At 34.5% G+C, this 21,451-nt stretch overlaps 3 protein-coding genes across 5 annotated transcripts; all 3 read right to left on the bottom strand.

The window, feature by feature from the left end:
• Positions 1-1,550: 1,550 nt before the first annotated feature.
• On the bottom strand, positions 1,551-3,025 carry LOC147383507 (uncharacterized). Its single transcript, XM_086428997.1, has one exon. The coding sequence runs from the start codon at positions 2,930-2,932 to the stop codon at positions 1,754-1,756; it is 1,179 nt and encodes a 392-aa protein (XP_086285123.1). The 5' UTR covers positions 2,933-3,025; the 3' UTR covers positions 1,551-1,753.
• A 6,264-nt stretch (positions 3,026-9,289) lies between these two features.
• LOC147383506 (uncharacterized) lies at positions 9,290-16,231 on the bottom strand. 3 transcript variants are annotated; one of them, XM_086428697.1, is made up of 6 exons: positions 16,123-16,231; positions 14,574-14,773; positions 13,885-13,943; positions 12,083-13,798; positions 10,163-10,310; positions 9,290-10,079 (listed from the first exon to the last, which is right to left on the bottom strand). In XM_086428697.1, the coding sequence occupies exons 2-6, from the start codon at positions 14,692-14,694 to the stop codon at positions 9,418-9,420; spliced, it is 2,706 nt and encodes a 901-aa protein (XP_086284823.1). In that variant the 5' UTR covers positions 14,695-14,773; positions 16,123-16,231; the 3' UTR covers positions 9,290-9,417. The 3 variants fall into 3 exon arrangements, with proteins under 3 accessions (XP_086284823.1, XP_086284822.1, XP_086284820.1); XM_086428696.1 differs by lacking the exon at positions 16,123-16,231 and adding an exon at positions 15,313-15,497; XM_086428694.1 differs by lacking the exon at positions 16,123-16,231 and adding an exon at positions 15,307-15,496.
• A 2,324-nt stretch (positions 16,232-18,555) lies between these two features.
• On the bottom strand, positions 18,556-19,467 carry LOC147383505 (uncharacterized). The gene has a single exon (XM_086429529.1). The coding sequence runs from the start codon at positions 19,291-19,293 to the stop codon at positions 18,778-18,780; it is 516 nt and encodes a 171-aa protein (XP_086285655.1). The 5' UTR covers positions 19,294-19,467; the 3' UTR covers positions 18,556-18,777.
• Between the last annotated feature and the right edge of the window lie 1,984 nt (positions 19,468-21,451).

The following is a 21,451-nucleotide window of genomic DNA, read 5'->3' as shown; positions in this document are numbered from 1 at the left end:
GTTAAAAACCCCATCGAATTTTTTATGTCACGCAAGGAGGTAATTGTAATTTTTACAAAAAAAAAACTTATCACGTGTTTTGATCTGGAAGCAATACCAACTGTTGGATTACACTCAATCCAAAAAATATATATATATATATTATCTATCAGTTGAAGAATTTGAAGACACTTGTTTTTTGTGGGAGAAAGATTGAGGATTTTTGACTCAAGGTTGAAGATGAGGGCATTTAGGTGAATTCCATTAAGCCTAAAAGAGAAGACCACAAGCAAGGGGTATATACAGCTTAAGCTTGAAAAAACTGAGGTATGTCTAACGTATTTTACAAAAACCTGGAAGGGTATAAATAAATAATCCAACAAGAAGTGATTAGTCGTGCCTTCCCAAGTACCCAATAACCACATTCATGCGATGTATGCAGGCATACACATGGTTGACGTGTAGTGCTCAGAAACAACCAAAAAGGACACACAGATCACCTTTGCAAGTATGGGTTAGATAATGGACTTCCTACCTAACAAAGGGCCCTTGCCCATGTGGGTCAGATCGTTTGGTTCAAGAATCGAAACGAGAAGGAAATAACAAAAATATATAAATTATTATAAGTCAGACATCACACCGTAGCCCAGCTACCAAGAAATATATATGCATCAGACACACTCCCCAACCAAGAAACTATTGTGGGTTCTAGTAGGTCACCAATATATATATAAATATTTATATAATATATTAATAAAGTTCCTAACGCCACACCAACTGTACGCAGTGATTTACATTTGAATTGGTGTGGCAATAACAGTTCTATATTAATTGCACAATAAATATGAAATGTAATGTGGGTCACATAATTGATACACATTATCTCAATCTCCTAGTTATTATATTTGTAGGTAAGATTAAAAAAATGAGTGAGGGTAGATTTTCACCCAATGAACTGTGAGCCAATTCAGTGAGTCGACTTCTTCGTATGTTCTTGTGCTTTTTCAGTCTATCTCAATAGACTATGTATTCCCATGGTTTTAAATCTCATCCGAGACCAAGACAATTTGTCCAGACAGATAGACAAGTTAATGTATCTCAATATCATTTTTAAATGAGACATCTCAAACATAACGGAAAACTCAATCGAGACAACTCGGTCTCGTTCACGGATGGGGCAAACCGAGCTGTCAAAACGAGTTTTAAAACCATGCTATTCCTCAATTCATACTGCGAGACATATTGCTTACTTCTCTCCTCCACCCTCTACATCTTCTCAAGAAGGGAGTCAGTTGAGCAAACCCGTCCGATTTGGATCGACTCGGGTAAACTTTTGAGTCAGTTCGTCGAGTTGTAAATATAAATCTTCACTACGAGCTTCCCTCGCCGCCCAGCCCAACAAACGAACACAAAGGCAAATCTAGTTTTAGTGCAAGAAAACTCATCCATATGTTAGAAAGCCTGAAACATACTCCTAATGATCTTTTAATTTCGTGTCGAACTTATATTGAAACATATATATCTATATATATAGAGACAGAGAGAGGGAGACTGTAAATAGGAAAAATCTATAAACTGCTAAGCCTGTTTTCAAGGCAAATGGGAATTTAAAAGCCACCCCATAATTCCATAATTTGTAGAAGCAAAATACATCGATATTCATCAGCTTCTAGTTAAAGTTTTATACTTAAAACAGGACAGAAAAATACAGAGATAATATAAAACTATACAAAAAAAAAATCTGTAAAAAAATACAGAAATGAATTTAATTTACCTAAGACGAAACCGGGTTCAAAGATCTGGCAAATACGTTCATGGCGCCGTAGCCCTTCGAACTAAACCCTAGGCACCCAAACAGTCCTTGTCTATAAGGCAAGAACGTTTTCTTCTTCATCTCCTCTGCTTGAGCTCTGTTTGCTGTGTAATGCATTTCGTGAGGTGAGGGAGGTATCCTTCGCTTTGCAACGCCATTGGCGGGTTTCCTGGACATAGATTTTTTGGCGGAAATCGATTGAGTTCGCTTTGGCTTCTGTGGTTCTGTCGTTGAAGATACCGATGACGAAGATTTCTTGTCTTTAACAGGAGAGAAGGATATCGAATGCCAGAACTTCTCTTTAACGTTCCCTCCTCTACCTTCGCTTTTACTTCTGAGAAAATCCTTTAAGAACACCCACCTCTTTGAACTCCTACCAGACGAAGAAGACCTTGAAGACGAAGCAGAGACTGATGGTGTCGTATCAGTTGATGGCGTATCGGTCTCTTTTCGTTCCAAATCGAGATCACTCTCTTTGATCTCTCGCTCTTCGTTGTCTTCTTCTTCTTCTTCGTGCCATTGAAACGGTGCGTTTCTCAGAGGAGACAGAGATCTGGTTCGCCGATGCTGAGATCTGTTACGTAACCTAAGATCTCTCCCTCTAACCATCGAATCCTCTCGATGTACAAACTCTAATTTTCTTGTATCCTTAGTTTCTATATCTTCTTCATCTTCACCTTCAAGAATCAGTAACGGAGCTAAAACTTGAGGTCTCTGCAAGTGAGACGAGAGCTTCATAGGCCGGATCTGGCCATTCAAGAACAATTCATCAGCAGAAATCATCGAAGCTGTGTCGTTCGAACCATTCGAAGAAAACTTTGCAGAGAAATCGAATTCAAACGATGCAGAAACAGAAGGATCAGATGAAGAAGAGATGAAATCTGACGAAGATGTAGAAGACAAAGAGGAGGATAGAACGAAGTGCATTGGACTCGCTGGAGCACTAAAAAAGTATCCATTAGGAACGCGGCTAGGGCTCGAAGGAGCACTAACGTAAGGAGTAGAGCTAGTGCTATCGATCTCTTCAGTGAAATGTTGGATTTGATTATGATTGAAGGATTCGCCATTTCTAGGGTTGTTAAGTTCTGGTGCGTTGTTCTGGTTCTGGTTTTCTCCATTTTTAGGGTTTTCGAGCTCCATTTTGCTGTGAAGAGGAACAACTAACTAACTAAGGGAGTTAGGAATGGGTGCTTGTTCTACACGCAATAATAAGCCACGCAGAGAAACTATCAGAGAGACGAAGAGAAATAGATCAGGCTGTAGAACTAAATGCCCTTGGATATGTGTTGAAATATCGTCAATGCCACTATCTATTCAGTCCTTCTGGGTTTGATTAATTTCCCAATAACAGCTGGTATTGACACCCTTACTTTTACTTGTTATACCCCAATTTTTAAAATTATTAATCACATTCTATTCAAAGATTAAAGCGCATCAATCAACCATTATAAAAGTCTGGTTCTAAGTTATTACCTCAACATTAGAAAGCATCGTAACCCATTCAAATAAAATTATTATAATTTGAATTAGGCTCATATAAAATCCTAATCTAACAAATAAAATTCTTATAAGAGAGAGAGAGAGAGAGTCCCTTTTGGTACTCAAACTTTTACTTATTTTTAGTTATTAAATTTTTTTTAATTAATGTGTAATAAGTAAAAGTTAAGGTGCCAATAATAATTCTCTACTAATATGACTACTATTAAATTTATATAGGACATCACATAAAAAGAAAAAACTTTTTTTTTCTCTCAAATGGAGTGTTTGAAAATTGACTCTAATTGATCTCTTAAATTTAAACAATTGGATATAATTGTCTTGCTAACATGACACACTCTCAACCGTCGATAAGAGCGACAAGAAAAACAGGCTTCATAGGATCTACTCCCAAAGATTTTCTATCAAAGAAAGTTTTGAGACTAGTGTTTTTCTTTATGGACGAGTCGCCAATATTTCCAAGTAGTTGGCTCAAAATGCCCAAGCTCCAACCAACTCGCGTTGAGAATTAAATAAATTACCATCAAAATTGCTGCTAAATTTATGAGGTTTAGTTTTGTTGTAAATTGTATGTTGATAAAGTTTTGAGAGAATTATTAAAGAAAAGCTTGGATGCATTCTAAATGGACATCTTACCTAACTAAGAACCTACAAAAAAAATTTGGGTTACAAATATAAATTTACGTCGTGATAATCTAGTAAGAAAAATTGTACTCGATCGACATGGCACGTGCACGTTAACCGAGTACAGACTGTGTATGTTTTTTTGAGTCATTTTTATCATTAGTTTATAAATTATCAATGACAAATTATTATAATTCATGGTGGAGAGAACAAAGCAATCATGAAGTGGCTTCAAAATTTCCAAAATTGACAACTATGAGTAGAAGAGTCACTTAGGAGACCCAAACATTGGTATGATATTTATAATCTCATCTTGAAGAAACCCCCCAACTCAACCTATATCAACATTCTTACGTATTCTCTGCATGAATGGGTCTTACAGTCTCAAATTCTCACTTTTGTAAATTAAATAAAACAAAACAACTCCACAACAATTAAATTTGATAACCGCATTGGTTAAAAACCTCTATTTTACACTCTCTGAAACAATTAAATAAGATTTTTTTGAAGCTCCATTGAAATAATTTGTTGTAGGCAGATTGTAGTTGTTTGGTACACCAAGGATCCAAACTGTGAATATTTGTAAGGTTATATTCTTATAATAGGTAACAAGCTTCATACATATCCTCCCTTTCAACTAATAAGGTTATATAATTCAAGTATTCAAGTAGACAATAGTTTTAAATGTAAATAATGAAAAAAAATATAAAAAATTGGTTTGATTCACTGAATCAATTAAAAAATTATTGCGAACCTACACACAATTGGTTCATTGAACCCAATCAAAATTCAATGGGTTTGTGGTTCACTTGATTTTACGAATCTAGTCTGTAACGTATTGTAAATTGGTTCGATTCATATCAGCTCGTGATTCAGAATAGTACTAACGAATTAAATAACATAGGTCCCTTAAATAGTTCCTTACCAAATTCATTTAAACCAAATAGTTGTTTGGTTCGTTTATTTTTATTGACAAACATCTTGTCGACTGGAGTGTGTTTTGAGAAATGAAAGTGGGACTATGCTGTAGAGATCGATTTAAGTACAGTACATAAAAAAAAGTAAATCAAGATGCACTTGATGCACTAAACACAAAAAATAAAGATTTTTACGTGATTCCCTCAAAATTAAAGTACGTCCATCCACTATGAAGAGGGAAAAAAAAGTAATTACAAATTATCTTCTTTCACCGAATATAGATATATATACCCCCGAAAACCCATTTAGGATTTTACACAATATTAATTGGAATTATAAAAATACCCTTAAAAATTTTTCTTATTAATTAACATTACCTCTTTATTGATTAGTACTATCAAGCTCCACAATCCACAACATGTGGGAATCAGGGACTCTTTGTTTCATCCTCTCACACCCACCGACCGAACCCCACAGGACAGGCCCACACCCACACCCAAACATGCGGTGGTGATGATAGGACGTGTAGGGTCCACAACTGAATAAGCAAGTGCTTTGCAGCAAAACTTCAATTTCCCACAACACACGTAATCTAGCTCTATGTGGGGTAAGTTAAGTCTAAGACCAATCATTCTGTCAATCAAGCTGTATTCTACAGCTAGTATCGATCCTATAGTAGTGCCACTATGAAATCTAATTGTACTACACCATAGTGGCCTATTTTTATTGGTTCAAGTAGCACAATGGGACCACAAATGATGGAAAGAAGACGACACAAACATACTAGGTTTGGTTAATCATTCCCGATGCATTATTACAGTAGTGAAATGGAAAATAGGGCAGTCTTTAGGTCCATGCACCCACCCAGCTGTTATGGGTTCAGTACGTTAGTATGAATTTGAAGGATTATGAATCCTCGAGATACAGAAAATTTAGGGTATTTTTATAAATTACTGATGTTAGGTTTAAAATCTTGCAAAATGCAAGATTAGGTTCGCCACCATTGACTGCAAGTCAACATTATTTATTTATTTTAATTTTATTTTTGATGATTTAACAATGAAATTTAATTTGGTAATGTAAGTATTTTGCAGGGGATAAACTTAAGGAAAATATTGAAGTACCATTGAAATTGGCATCGTTTGAGACATTGTTGACGTGAATGAGTCTACAAAATCATAAATGATTTCATCGAGATATGAGTGAGAAGCATCTATGGTTCTATGCACACCAATGTCCCAAACGATGACAATTTCAATATTACTGCAACACGACTCCAAACCTAATATCATCAATTTTAAAGTGGGGTAATTAAAAAAATGCTCTAAATTTTTTTTACTCACATAATAAGTAATTCAAGAGTTATTTTTTACTTACCACGTCAAACATACAAGAGTAATGGTAACTTTGTAACTAATAACAGTAATTTTGTAAATAAAAAATGTCATTCAATAAACACAAATACATGTGATTGGTGGATCTTAAGTTTCTGTGAGCAAATTTTTTTTTCTGTCAATCCAGGATATCACAAAATCTCCATCATTCATACAACTTTCCATGTATTGAGAGTAATTCAAAATTACAAAATTACCCTTTTTTAAGTTTTGTGCAGTTGATTATTTGAGATTAAGGGTGTGTTTGATTGCATGGAAAGTCACTTTCCATGAAATTTGAAATCCATGAAAAATAGGTAGGGTTGGAAAATCAAATTCCATTATTTGATTTCACTTGGATAAAATTATGGAAAAATATGAGAAAAAAGAAGAAGAGGAGAAGGAGGAAGAAGATGAGATGAGGGGGAGAGGAAGAAAAAGAAAATGATGAGGAAGAAGGAGGGGGGAGGATGTGGTGACGACGGCGAAAATGACGACAGTGGCGGCGACGACGACGACGGTGACGGTGACGACGAAAGTAAGTGAGGAAGATGGGGGGAGAACGTGGTGGTGGTGGTGGCAAAAGAGGTGAGGGATGGAGAAGAAGGAAAGAAGAAAAAGAAGAAGAGAGAGAGAATGTGATCGGAGACGGAATCGACAGCGACGACGATGATAACGACGACGACGAGGTTAGTATAATGCTGGTGGTGGTGGTGATGATAGGAAAGAATTGAAGATGAAAAATATGGGTGGATTTCATTTTCCCACCCATATGGGTAGGAAAGTGAAATTCATGATTTAATAGACTTTTTGAATGGGAGGAAAAATAAATTTTCATTTTTATGTACAATCAAACACTTGAAAAATATTATTTTCTATAAAAATTAATTTTTCACCCTATTTTTCATATGCAATCAAACATACCCTAAGTAAAATCTTAGATTATTTATTTCAAACAAGGAAAAAAAAATCATCTCCTTTCTTGAGCTCATCATGTCTAAGAGACTGAAGTTTTGGAAAGAGCATATCCAACTCTCTCAATTATTTGAATTTTAGGGGAGCCCATGAGTTGAAAACAAAGGCCCTTCCGCAGATGGACCAATGGAGGGGTCTATCGACTGCAAGAAAGAACTGCACAGCCGTACCACATGAGAAGAAGGTTAAATTAGATGGAGTGATGGAGGGGTCTATCAACTGCAAAAAAGAACTGCACAGCCGTACCATATTATAATAATAAGAAGGTTAATTTAGGTATATTTCATGTCGTCTACGTGACACACATGTTTGATAAGCAAATCCAGCTCTGCCAATTATGGAGGGGTCTATCACCTACAAGGGTAATTTTGACATTTCTCTTGATTTTTGGTGAATTTTGGAGATGTTCCCTTCGTTTTGAAATTGATGGCCACTTGTCTTTCCAATAATTTGATTAATTACCAATTTCTCTGATTCTTTGTCATTTAATAGGAGGAGAAAATGGGTGGCTCTATTTGCACACGCGGAATCACTTAATTGCACCCACTTAAATGACTTTTCTAATAATTTTTTAAAAATTGGGCAAAATATACTTTTACCCTTTCGTGCTTACTTACACACACAAACAACGTGTCGATCACACAATCCATTTATTCTCTCTCTCTCTCTCTCTCTCCATATTAATCTCTTTTTAAGTTTTGTGAGAGACTGAGTAAATGGAGATTAGATTTTAAGCTATTTTAATTTTTAAAATTTTTGTATTTTTTTATATTTAATCATAAGAAAAATGAAAAAAATCATTATTTAAAAATTTTAAAACAATGATTTTGAATTAAAGAATTTAGATTGTTTTTAACAAATTCAATAGAAACATATCGAATATTACCAAATAAGTTTAGTAGGTATATACCGAACAAAATTTTCTATCGAACATTACAAAATTAATTTGATAAGTACCTATCAAACAACATTTTCTCATGTAAACGGCATTGACTTAATTAAAAGTCTTAGGGTGAGAAAAAAGAAGTAAGATTAAAACTTAACATCTTTATTGAAAGAAAAAGAAATGAGAGGGAGAGGAGAGAAAAAGAAGAATAATTCCTTAGGTATCTTTAGATGGGTGAAATCAACAATTAAGTTAAAATACATTACTATGTGTGTGCAACTAGGTAGTTTAAAGATAAGGTGGGTATCACACGCAAGTGGGGGTATAATTGATCATTTTGGCGTGTGCAAATAAAACAATCCCAAAAAAAATATAATAAAAGATTTAACGGATGGACAATAGATAAGATTTTACCCTTAACACCATCTTGTACAAAGGGTGGGTTTTTGGGAAAGAGCCATGCTAAGCTGACTCAAAAAAGAAAATACTCAATTAAAGCGAAATATACACATAACCATAGATGATTTTTCCTTGAGATACACGAGAAAAAAAAATCTATGATTCTATGCACATCATGGTTTTAAAACTCGATTTCGCGTCTCATCTCGTCTAGGTCCAATATCGAGTCATCTCGAACGAATTTTTTGAGACGTCTCGTTCAAAAAATCAAAATATTGAACATAAATCCTAAATCTCAATCAAAAAAGTGACTTTATGGGTTGGTCTCGTTCAACTCCGATACCGAGTTAACTTGAGTGACACGTCTTAGTCTCGGACGAGTTTTAAAATCATGATGCACATTGTACATTAGTTGAGCTTGTTTGAGTACCTTTTCTTCCAATCAATTTAGTTTTGTTCATTGAGAAAATATAAAAAGATTTTGGGGACAAGATGAGGGGTTACCAAATATATCATAGTTTTCTAACCTATCCATTGAATAAAAAATGACTTTTTTAGGAGAGGAGGTGGGGGAGGGAAGAGAATTGCTATTGGCACACCAACTATTTTTTTTTTGGGTGATTTATAAATAAGAATTGGTTTGGCATTAGTAAAAGTTGGTGTGGCAATAGTAGCTCTCTTAAAAAATTTTAAGATGACTGTATTTTGATCATTTTCAACTATTCTCTATAAACTCTAAATGAGTATATCGTCAGTTTAAATATGAAGGTGTATCTCAAATACTGACAAAAAATCCCACAAAGAGTTTTACCTAAATTACCCAAATAAGAAAACTAAGTAACCTGGAAGATCAAACTCAGTGGGAAAAAAAAAGTCACAACATGTAAGATACATGGAAACAGTTGTAAAAAATAAATTACACTAGAGGGAAAAATACAAACTCCTTTAAAGACCTAAACAAACAAAATATCAGCAACCACTTCATCAACCAATGAACTTAATATCTTCCTCCCAATCTCTACCCCCACTTCAAATTCTTCAATTTCAAAATCAAGCCATCTCCCACCTTGTGTGCTCATGTCTTTGTCAACAAGTTCATCCAACATCCAATCTCCCATGCTTCTCCACCCTGAAATCTCTTTATAAATTTCTTCTGCCAACCCATCCTTCCTTCGCATCATCGTCACCCCTTTTGCCCATCTTTGGCAGCCCCCACCGACATATCGTCTGCATCTCAAATCTAAGCATTCTCCCACACAATCGAATAACACCTTTCTCCTCAGCTTAAAGTTGTTGTCATCGTCGTCCCCAAAATCATTTCTCGACCAGGTTTTCTGATTTTCTAACCGATCAAAGAGATTCGTGTTTAAGATTTCATGGGTCTTTCCCAATGTGAAATCCTCAAACATTAATTCCGCATTGCTGAGTATTTCCCTCACGTATTCTAGTTTCCACTTGTCCGATTTTATTTCTGAGTGCTCCCTACTCACGTTTCCAATAGGCGTCGATGAGGCTGAATCAGAAAACTCTGAATCAACTTCGATTGATAGGAGCTTCTCTATACAATTTGAATCAACCATGTCTTGGGCTTGAAAGGAAGAACATTGCCTTCCACCTGGAAATAGAAGCCAGGAGTTAAGGGATTTTTAGAACAGATGCCTTAACTCAGAAAATAAATAAATGATATAATGTTTTTACCATTCGTATTGTTACTGTCCCCACTATCCGAAGAATTGCAACTTTCATTCGAGAAAGATGGCTCCAGAATTGAAACTGGGCTGGGATTTCGACAGTCGACTTTCTTTCTGGCTTCACTGTTTCCACCATTATACTTCTCTTCCACTCTCTGAAAAATGTTTGTGATATGAGTAACATTGCCCTCAAATAAGATATCAGTACAGTATAAATAATCATATTTCCAGTGGGGAAGGGGGGGAGAATTTTTTTTATAAATTTAATGGTTAGTTGCCTTTCACAATCTTATACAAAACTAATAGGTTAACAGAGAGTAAGAGACTTGATAAAAGTGCTGTAGTATATGCACTTCTAAGGCTACAGTTACAACTTTCGACGACTCAAGATGATTACATTGCTAAGAACTAACAAGAAATAGTATAAGACTAGAGGTTAATATTACAATACGTATGTTACAAGAACCCCTCTGAAAATTCTGATTCTCACGTGCAACTTGGATGATATTTGTTTGTGTTATACAAAACAGTGGTGAATGCTCATATTCTAGAAGAGACACATTATATCATACAATACTAACACACAAATCAATGACACATCCTGAGCTCAAAGGAGTCCGGAGAAGGCTCATATGTGATAAAAGAACTCCATATGGTCTAGGTGATGCAAGTATTTGATCAAAATTCAATCTCATGCTTATTGTGGAACAGTTTAACATAGTAACCACACTTACTTCAGAACCAGAGTACTTCTTGATGATAGAAATATCATGATTATGGTGGAACTGTTTAACATAGTAACCGCACTTAAAATGATAAAACTATCATGCTTCATACCATTTTCAAGGTGCTTACAGTCCAAAATATTTCCTTAGTGGTCTCTTTGGAAATTTGGATAAATACTAGTTAACAAGAGTGAAGAACATTTCCCATGGAACCCTGACCAAATGAATCTTCTTGATATACAACTATTCCTGTAAAACTATAAGCGATCTCTTTGGAAATTTGGATAAACTACAAGTGAACAAGACTGATGAACATTTTCTAATGGAGCCCTGACTGAGTGAATCCTTCTTGACATAGAACACTTGCTGTAAAACCTTTGTTCTCCCTGGCAATGGACCTGCGTTTAAGTTCCTAGCTTTCATCTGTTCCTTGTCCAGAAGGAATACATATTATTCATCATATTCCTCCTTTCTTGCTCCAGTTCTCTTCTTTGGAATTATAACTAAGAAGTATTCTACTAATATTCAGAAAAGTCTTAAGCCCATGGTTCCCGTTCACCATTGCTCCCCTATCACTTATTTGACTATTATCGGCCTCAAATGATTGCTCACAGAAATCAGTTTATTTCAGAGCTATTAACAACATACAATCATATCAAGAAGGAATATAACTGTACTCCTAGCAAGCTCATATTTAGAATGTGAAAACAAAAGATTTAAGGGCCTGTTTGGATATGCCTACAAAGGGCCTGTTTGGATACGCCTACAAAGGGGGCAGTTGGCACTATTTTGTCAATTACAACATCAATGTTCTATATAATTATGTCAATGGTACCATTTTAAATAAATAAAAAAATCCTATTCTAAGTTGATTACATTGGTGCATATCTAAACAGGCTCCAAAGGTTTCATATTTAGATTCTGAAACGAAAGGAGTTAAGAGCCTGTTTGGATACTCCTACCTAGAGGTAAGTTGGCACTATTTTGTCAATTACAACATCAATGTTTCTAGATAATTCTAATAATGGTTCCATTTTAAATTGATTACATTTGTTAATATCTACACATGCTCTAAAGATCTCAGAAAAAAAATTAGTTTTTCTCATTCCCGTCTATTGGTAAAAAAAAAGTATCGAAAAGAATGGGTTTGGGATAAAAAATACAATAGTTGTGATGCCCAAGCATAAATAAACAATGCATACCTGCAACTTATGACCAGCAGTTGAAAAGCAATTGGAATCACATATGCTACTCAATCTATCTTTGTGTAGCCCAAGCTGGGACCTACTACCACTTTCCCTCGGAGTTGTGCTCACTGCACCTGATTCGATTGAACTATTTTGACAAGATTCAACTCCACACGATAATTCCCTAAGCTTTTGTTCCAAAAGAATACTCAAAGCATCTCCTCTGATCACATTCAATCCAAGGGAAGTTAATTTTGTATTTTTTGAATCACTAAGAGTGTTTTCGTTATGAGAATCAACACAAAAGTTATGTTTCACAACCACTTGACTAGAAGACTGAGATCCAGGCATGGATTTTATCATAGGGGAAGTAAATGTAAAAGAAACAACATCTGTGCCATTCCTTCGGTTATCTTCTGCCCACTTCAGGTTTCCATTTTTCATTACATTAGGTAGAATAGGCTTCACGTCTTTATCGAAAACAACAGTATTAACAAAGCCATTTTTCTCAAAGTGCAAGTCTCCCTCTATAGATCGCTTCTTTCGAGAGAAATTATTTGATCTTGACATATGTTCATCCTCTTCGATATCAGTTGTACCTAAGCTAGTCTTCCTGGATCCAACTTTGGACTTCCCTCCACCCTTATTTAAGGTTCTATTCCGGCCAACAGAAGAATCCCCGGGCAGAGTCTTTCTGCTTTTCTGGTTGGGAACCGAAGGCTTTGATGGTAACTTTTCTCTTTTTGTTAAACAATTTTGTTTCTGATTATTCTGCTTGAGCACTCCAGAAGTGTTGTGCGTGGAGGCTTTCTTTTGCATATTCTTTTGGGTATTCAGTTGGCCCTTGAATGGCTGGTTAGACTTAAACTCATTCTGTTCCTTCTGGCCTAGCAAACTCCTACTAATACCTGAGCTCAATCCCTCTCTTTTCTGAACATTGACCTTAGCTTGGATAGCCAGTGAAACAGATTTTCCTTTGTTCTTCAAGCCAACAGAGTTACTTTGTTCTGAAGGAGAAACCCTGAACTGGGTTTCATCTTCTACTCCATTCCAGCTCTTGTTCAAAGGTTGTCCTTTAAGATACTTAGCAGCCTTGGACTCCACTGGCCTTTGTGATGATTCGGGAAGCCTGGATATTCTCTGTACAGCTTCCATTTTCTCCTTCAAATCCCGAAATTTCAAAGGAACAGAAGAAGAACCAACAGGTGACATTTTTCCCTTGATACTACTTGCCCGAGGTCTCGGCTCAATTATCCTTGCGGCTTCCTCCATTATTTGAGCTGCATTCTTTGTTGGGATAAACCCAGGGCTCTTGATAGGAGACAAAAGCTTATGGTGAGTAAATGGAATGGATTTAGCTGACTTTGGAGGTAATATTTCACTTTGGAACCTCTCAATTGGCTTGTTTAGCATCTTTTGAGGCCCTGATACTAAGGGAATCCTCTCCAATTTAGTGGGTTGATTGCCAGAATGAATATTTTGATGAGCGTATAGAAATTCAGGGGTCCTTCGGTAGTGAGCATCTCGTACAGATCTGGAGTCGAAAAATGGGGTAGAATAGGGTTCAGTAATTTCAGTAACACTGGAAGTTGGCAAGGAATCCAGTCCCATAAGCCTGGCAACCACCCCAGGAGCCTTGGTTCCATTTCCTTCATCATCAGTCACTGAAGAAGCACAACTATAATCACTGCTTCCTTTAATACTTGACCCACCATTGCCATCCTCACTGGTCTGAAAATAAAATGCAAAGAAAAGGCATATTTGATCACCAATTCAGATAAATAAATAAAAAGACATTGTAATAAATAAATACAAACCAGACGAAGCCTTGTCATTGGAAAACTCCCATCGCTTCCCTTTCCTTGCTTTGACCCATCTATATTGAAATTTTCACAAAGAGAAAATTGGTTACAAACTCTTAGAAATATCAGCGCAAACCTCAAAGCAGATATTACAATAGGAGGGATTCATATCCATTTTGAAAGGTTATCAGTGTTGTTAATAAAAGGGTATTTGGTTTATTTTATCAATACTCCCCTTCTTAGAGGAAAACGAAATTTTTGGCAGAAAATACATATTACAACAATCATCCATGTTTAAAAAACAATGCAGATTCTAAGGAAAGCTTATTAACCCTATTAATCCTCCAAAACGACCTATAAATCGCTGCACCAGAACACCCTCTGACCCCAACACATCTCCTACAAAATTCCCTCTCAAAACTGATTTTAAAATTGAAGGTGCTAGCTTGTTAAGTTGGTTAAAGTCTGTGAAAGTTTATACCATGACCCAGGTTCAAAATCCACATTCACCTACTAATTACTAACCACTAAAGTTTATTTTTTAGATAGTATCAAGTGTTTTATATTTCAATATCAATTATGGAAATTGAGGTTATCTGTTTCATAAATCCAAACGAGCGTGTATGACAAGATTTTGGTCAAGCTTTCACATTTTACTATGCATATCTCTCCATAATCTGCAAAAACTTGGATGAAAAATATACCTGAAGAATCAGACATGTTAGAGAACAACTTCTTACGCGACTTGCCATTCCAGTCGAACAACTGAAGGAAACCCCCAACATAACCTCCACCGCCCTTTGAACCTTGTTTGTCAATCCCCATGTCTCATGTAGAGATCAAGAGCATCCAACACTCAAATGAGGGAAAAATCATGACTTTTGCTCCAGATACTTGGATCTAACTGCATTTTAATAGGAAAAAAAAATTAAAAATTCAAGTACTTCAACAACTTGCACAGCATTTCTATAAATATTTTTCTCAAGAATCTGGAAATCGACAGATATAAGAAGAATAACTAACTTCGCCAAGCTGAAAATTTATCACAACAGCACATAAAACAGAAACTTCAATCAAATCCACATTTCAAAGACACTCTAATTTCAGAAAATTAGGGTAATGGATTTCATTTTCAACAAAATTCAAATAATTCAAGCAAATCGAGCTGAAGAACTTAAATGAAATCAATCCGTCTTCCAGAACAGCTATTACTACTCTTTCACATTCAAACTTTCCCAAATCCCTAATTTGCACAAACAACAGAGATTGAAAATAACTATATCACTCGACGGAGTACTTCAAAAACAACAAAAAAGGGGGAAAAACATGAACTTGAATGTTGAATCACTTCGTTCACACTTCCAAACACACAAATGAGCACCAAAATCGTAATTTCAAGAATAAGAATTTAAACATAGATACAAGTTAGGAACAAACACGAACTGTGAGAAAGATCTGCAACGTTTCGCACTTGATTCTTCAAAGTAAGGTGTGGTCCTAGGGTTTCGGATAGAAATAAAATGCAAGTAAGAGAAAGAGCGAAGTTCGAGCATTAAATGGAGACAGAATGGAGCAGTTCGAGCCATTAAAGTTAAAATAATAGTTAAAAACAGACAATTTTATTACGAAAATATTAAAAAGTAATATTACAACGTCTCTTTGTCCTTCGTGTGCGAGTGACGGAGTGATTTTCAAATTCCAAACCAAGGGATGTTGCTTTTCTTTGATACATCCATCTTCATCGAAAGTTTGATACACATCTCTCATATCAATTCGATGAACTTCATTTGATCACTTCAAAAGGAAATTTTCTTGATACGCTAATAATCTCTAAGGACGGGTCAATTTAAAAAATAAAAATTGAAAAAACGTTTTGGATACTCTATGTCAAATGGCACCCCTTACGAATAGCGATTTCGTTGAATTTGATGATCGGAGAGAGAGAAGAAAGATAAAGATTGAAGAAGAGAGAGAGAGCCTGGAGAATGGTCGACGTGTTCATTCATTGAAGAAGATGCAGAAGTGTCGGAGAGGGGAAGTGAATCCTCTATAACGGAAGTTTCTTGTAGTATCGTTTGAACGATTGTAAGTATGTCGCATCAGTGAATCAATAAAATCCCACACTTAAAATATTTGGATTTCAATAACTGTCATTTTTAAAGACTTGGATCAAATGAACAAAACTTATATATATATTTTTAATCAGATCTAAACTATGATCATAAGAGGGTTGGGATTTTAATTTTGGTATACCATCTCTCTCTCTCATCAATGGAAAGAGTGCTACATGGTTCTATAGGAAACTTTTGCTACAGAGGATCCGCTCTCATTGGAGAGGGGGGTTAGGTTCGTGATGCCGGAGGAGGAGAGAGAGAGAGAGAATGGCTGGTGTGTTGGTTCATTGAAGAAGACACATAAATAACAAAGAGAGTGGTGCCCTTAATTTATTTATTATTTATTTGAAATTAGTCCACCCTTAGATTTCAGTGGCGTGTCAAATTAATGGGTCCACACGAATATTTCAAAGCCATGCATAACCTTCCAAGATTATGAACTGTAAATCCCGATGAATATGAGCAGTCTGGATCTTAAATGTAACCAACTTAGTATGGTAGTCCCATTCAAACTCAATCATGTGCATACGAAGTCAAATGACCTATTTTATATGGTAGATCAATATTCTACAAGTGAATCACTTAATAGATCAAGTTCATGTATAAAATTTAAGTCATAATTTGTGTAATATTTTATGGCCTCACTATTGTTAGACGGATCTTATGGTGGATTCAAACGTGAACATAAAACAAGAATGTTGACTTACTTCTATGTAACCTTACATCTGTTAATTTTTTATCACTAGATTCAACCGAAGATTTTATTACCTTTTCTTACTAAAATATAAGATTTTATATAGTTTTTTGTTTGTCTATAGGTATAAGATGTAATTATTGATTTGAATATTATGGATTGGCAGTCCAATTCAGATGAGGGCCTTGGACAGATCTTGTTTATGAAAGCAGCTTCAACTATGAGGCATTATTGATTCTGTCATAATTAAATTAGAAAAATCTGCTAAAATAAAAGTGTAGCAAAATTCATTTCTTGTGATTTTAGAATTGATTTGCAAGTTGTGCTAGAGTGACTTCATGATTGTACCTTATATCGCGCATCCCGGACGTGAAAGTGTATATGAACCATAGTTCACTCGTATCTTGATGAAAGAATATATGGTACCAATACACTTTCACGTCAGGATGTGCGATGTGCGGTGCAATCTTAAGGTCACTTTCGCACATTCAATGTTTTTATGCCTAACTACAAACTTCTAATTAGCTTTAGTCAAAAAAGTTGGAAACTTATGCGACATCCAAAACCATGTTCAGATGACAAATGGATGTATATAGATCACAAAATTTTAAGAATTTTCCAAAAAAATAAAAATAAAAATAAAATAATTTCACCCTTAAATTTTAATGGATAATGTTGAAGTAACATTGTATAGGGCATCATGGTGGAAATTTTTGACGTGGAAGTGTCCCCCATGATGTCCCCCCCAATGTTATTCTAGCACGACTCAATGTTAATTTGGTTACCTCTCATTTTTAAAAAGTTTGGATCAAGCTCAAGAAGTTTTTTTTTTTTTAATTGAACTTTTTTTAATCTTAAATCTGAGTTTTTCAATGAAATTAAGAGGGCTGTGGCATTGGATTCCCAAGGTAGGCTAGGAAAAAAATTTCTCACACAAAAGTCAATTAAGGATTTAAGAGAATCCTGAATGGACCAATCATACAAACCCATGTGCATTAAGGGCATCCCTGATTTATAAAAGAGTCCTGATAATATGACTTGCTAGATGGCATACTCAATTGACTCCCTGGCGTGGACAAGTTTGGGAACTATAGATCTGTATGGCTTGTGATAAATGGCTCCCTCAGGATACATTTTTTTTATGGGAAAGTGCAATCATGTATCCCAAGACGTATAGATCTATGGCTCCTGAATTTGTCAAGTTAGGGAGTCGATCGAGTAAGCCAACTGGCGAGTCATATTATCACGACTCTTTATAAAACATCCTTCGTAGTATCTACTAATAATGATCAAATTGGAGTATTAACAAATGATACCCTTATTGCCATAGCTGTAGTATAGGTATTTTGAGAATCTATCTTAACGATTGATGGTTAACAATAGCTCTAATGAGTGGTTTTGGTAGAATATGCAATAATGAATCATCATTTTAGTAATGGTGCAGAGACAAGCAATGACATTGATCGCTACGAAACTCAAAATACTCTTGAAATAGTGGAAGCTAACTTGAGTAGTACTGAAGGCAAGAGAGAAAAAAATTGGGACGAAGACGAAGAACGGGGTTACTATTGCTACACCAATTGTGCTCAATCCTTTGATGATTTGCATAAGAATTAATGTGGCATTAGTAAAAGTTGGTGTGGGAATAGCAACTCTCTAAAAAATAGGGAAAGTGAAAAACATTACCAGCATGTGTAAATTAACCAAATTCACTTCCCTTTCCATGAAATGTAACCTTCTAATCTGCAAAAGTAGATTTCACCACTAAAGGAGTGGGTTTGCAAATTATCTATAAGTTTTACACCAAATTTTTAATCAGTTTTTTCACTCGACTTAAATACACTCTGATCCACAAACTCACAATCTCAAAACACAGATCTTGTTTCCAAAACGAAAAGAATTCTTATCGATCTTGAACTCGCAAATTTATTCCAGAATTCGCAAATACTCGACGAAAGCTTCGACATGGAAGCTTTCAGAATTTACAACAATACTGCAATACTTGTTGTACATTTTAAAAAAAGAATGAATTAAATGGCAAAAAAACAAAAAAGAAAATAAAACAAGAATCTAAACCAAAAATAAAATAAAAAATCCTCATCAACTTGTGCCTCTACTCAACATCTCTTTGTATTGTAAATAGGAGATTTGTCTCTGCAGCTTCATTTGCTCATAAAACTTGCCTATAAACTCCTCTGCCTTATGATCAATCCCTTCATCTTCCAATGGAACCATTTCATCCCCACAATTATAATCTTCTACTATGCCATCACCTCTTAAGTAACTTTTTCTACACTCTTGATTATAATCACAATCTTCATGATCATCACCAATCAAATTAAAATCAAAATCGAAATCGACTTGGGGTGCTTTAATACATGGTAGACTAGGCAGGAATCTCATCGAGTTGGGCCGGTGCATTTTGAAGTGGAATATCGGTGTGTCGTCGAAAGAGAATTCCTTCTCCCTATAATGGATGGAATCATGATTGGTAGTGCGACGGACGCACTTGATTAATCCTCGCTTCAATGCACCACCTTTCTTCATCCATAACAATGCTGCTAATCTCAAAAGATTCCATGATCGACGGGCCAAAATTGTTCCCTTTGTTGCCATTTTTGATTTGGTGTTTGTGCAAGTAAAGTAGTAGTAATTTTGGTGCTAATGTCACACCAGTAGCAATGTTGAAAGGTAGAACAAAACAGGATGTGAAGCTCAAAGTGTTTAAAATTTTGGTTGTAATAAAAGAGTTTTTGAGTTTGTTTGTTTGATGGAGATGACAAGGTAATGGCCATACTTGTATATATAGATATGGAGTTTGATACGCGGTGTACTTGAAGAAAGAAAGAGAAGAAACACGGTTTTTACAAGGGGAATCCAGTTGGACACTTTAATTTCCAAATATGCCCTTGGTTTTACGAATTTACTTAGACATATTTTTAAAATATTTTACTAAGAAGGAGAAGGTATCTAGTTTGGTATTATTCATATTTACCAAAATGGGTATTGGCTGAATGAAACTATAATGATCAATTTCCTGCTTTTACATTTATAAATTATATAATCTTTATACTCAACCTCAAATAAAAGAACAATCAGATAAAAAGCTAAATTCAGTCAAACGACAGTAGAGAGGGCATCCGTAATGATAAAAATAAATAATTACCAAAATGTGTATATATCCTTTTTGATAAATATCTTAAAAATGTGTTTGGATTAATAATCTCATATATATATATATACACACACACACTTTTACCTAAATAATTCATGATTATTAGAAAAAAAAATTGGAATTTCTTGTAAAAATATCTCTTACAGAGATAACCATACTCATATTTATTTATGGGTCATCAAGTGCTTATGGGTAGTCAATTTAGATATTCATAGGATATGCACTCCAATCGTGTTACCCGAAAAATTGTCGTTCAAAAATGTTATAATATATATGTATATTTTAAATTCAACTCAGATTTAAATCAATCTGAAATTCAACTTAGATAAGTATTTTGCCAAAATTACTAATTCGGATATTTAAATAAAAAAAATTATTAGAAAGGTATCAGTTATGGTATTTATATAATTTTTACACAAGACCCATTGGATGGTCACTTTCACAAGTGTTTTACAGTTGAACCTTTCTTATCAATCTCAAGTAAAACAACATTAAAGATAATAGGAAAAAAATACAAGGGGAAATTACTTGAAAGACCCTATCGGAGGGATTTTTTCTAAATAATCCCTAAGTTTTGAGCGGCCTCTTAAGTAAACTTTCCTTTTTCTAACAGTCCCTTTACCTCATCTCATGTGTATGATGTCATTGAAATACTCAAACTACCATTTTCTCATCTTCTTCACATAGTCAGATTTTTCAATGGTGATTGCAATTATTTTTTATCATGAATGATGAATGGAGAATGATATTCTCTTAATTTTGAATATCTAAACGTATTTTATTTATTTAATTCAATTATTAAAAAAAAAATGAAGAACGAATTTGAGATTCAAATTTTTTTGATGATTACATTATAACTTTTCATTTGTAATTATGATTTATGCATTTTGGATATTTCGAGGCAATTTATCAAGTATTGAAGTTAAAAAAAAAAAAAATTTGCTTCACATTATTCCGTCAAGTTCACCATATAATTACTATCGAGTTTCATGGTATTTTTTTCCTCTTATGAAAGCTTATGAAAATATTGTCGAACTCAACAATAATTAAATTGTGAACTAGATAATAAAAAGTGGTGAACTTGACGCTGTAAATGTGAATAAGATTTTTCATTTTTACAACTTTGTCAATGAGTTAATGTCCTCAAAACACTCAAAATGCATAAATCACAGTTGGAAATAAAAAATTACAACTTAATTATAAAAAACAATTCGAATCTCAACTTCATTTTTCATTTTTTATTATAAATCATTAGAATAAATAAAAAAAAAATGCATTTAGATGTTAAAAATTAAGAGAATATCATTCTCTATTCGTCATTCATGATAAAAAAAAATTGTCAAAAATAATTGCAATTATTGTTAGAAAATCTAATTATGTGAAAAAAATGAGAAAATAATAATTTGGATATTTCAAAGACTTTATACACGTGAGGTCCAGTACTATTAAAAAAAGAAAAGTTTACTAAAAGACTATTAAGAGACAGCCTATATAGAAAAAAATCCTTTTAAGTAATTTTTTCAAAATAAAATGTTGCCTAACTTTAATAAATATAAAAACAAGTAAAATAGTAAATGCCCCTTTCTAATAAATATTTTA

Source organism: Akebia trifoliata, chromosome 16 (assembly GCF_017979445.1).
Source record: "Akebia trifoliata isolate Shusen 1 chromosome 16, ASM1797944v1, whole genome shotgun sequence".
NCBI classification, from domain to species: domain Eukaryota; kingdom Viridiplantae; phylum Streptophyta; class Magnoliopsida; order Ranunculales; family Lardizabalaceae; genus Akebia; species Akebia trifoliata.
This window is presented reverse-complemented; position numbering and strand designations above follow the sequence as displayed.

What these genes read in the sequence shown, in the direction of transcription:
- LOC147383506 (XM_086428697.1), bottom strand. Translation starts at nt 14,694, where the DNA reads ATGGGGATTGACAAACAAGGTTCAAAGGGCGGTGGAGGTTATGTTGGG. An exon ending in TAACATGTCTGATTCTTCAG is followed by an intron (nt 13,944 to 14,573) that starts GTATATTTTTCA and finishes ATTTCAATATAG; the next exon opens with ATGGGTCAAAGCAAGGAAAG. An exon ending in GGACAGTAACAATACGAATG is followed by an intron (nt 10,080 to 10,162) that starts GTAAAAACATTA and finishes TTCTATTTCCAG; the next exon opens with GTGGAAGGCAATGTTCTTCC.
- LOC147383505 (XM_086429529.1), bottom strand. Translation starts at nt 19,293, where the DNA reads ATGGCAACAAAGGGAACAATTTTGGCCCGTCGATCATGGAATCTTTTG.
- LOC147383507 (XM_086428997.1), bottom strand. Translation starts at nt 2,932, where the DNA reads ATGGAGCTCGAAAACCCTAAAAATGGAGAAAACCAGAACCAGAACAAC.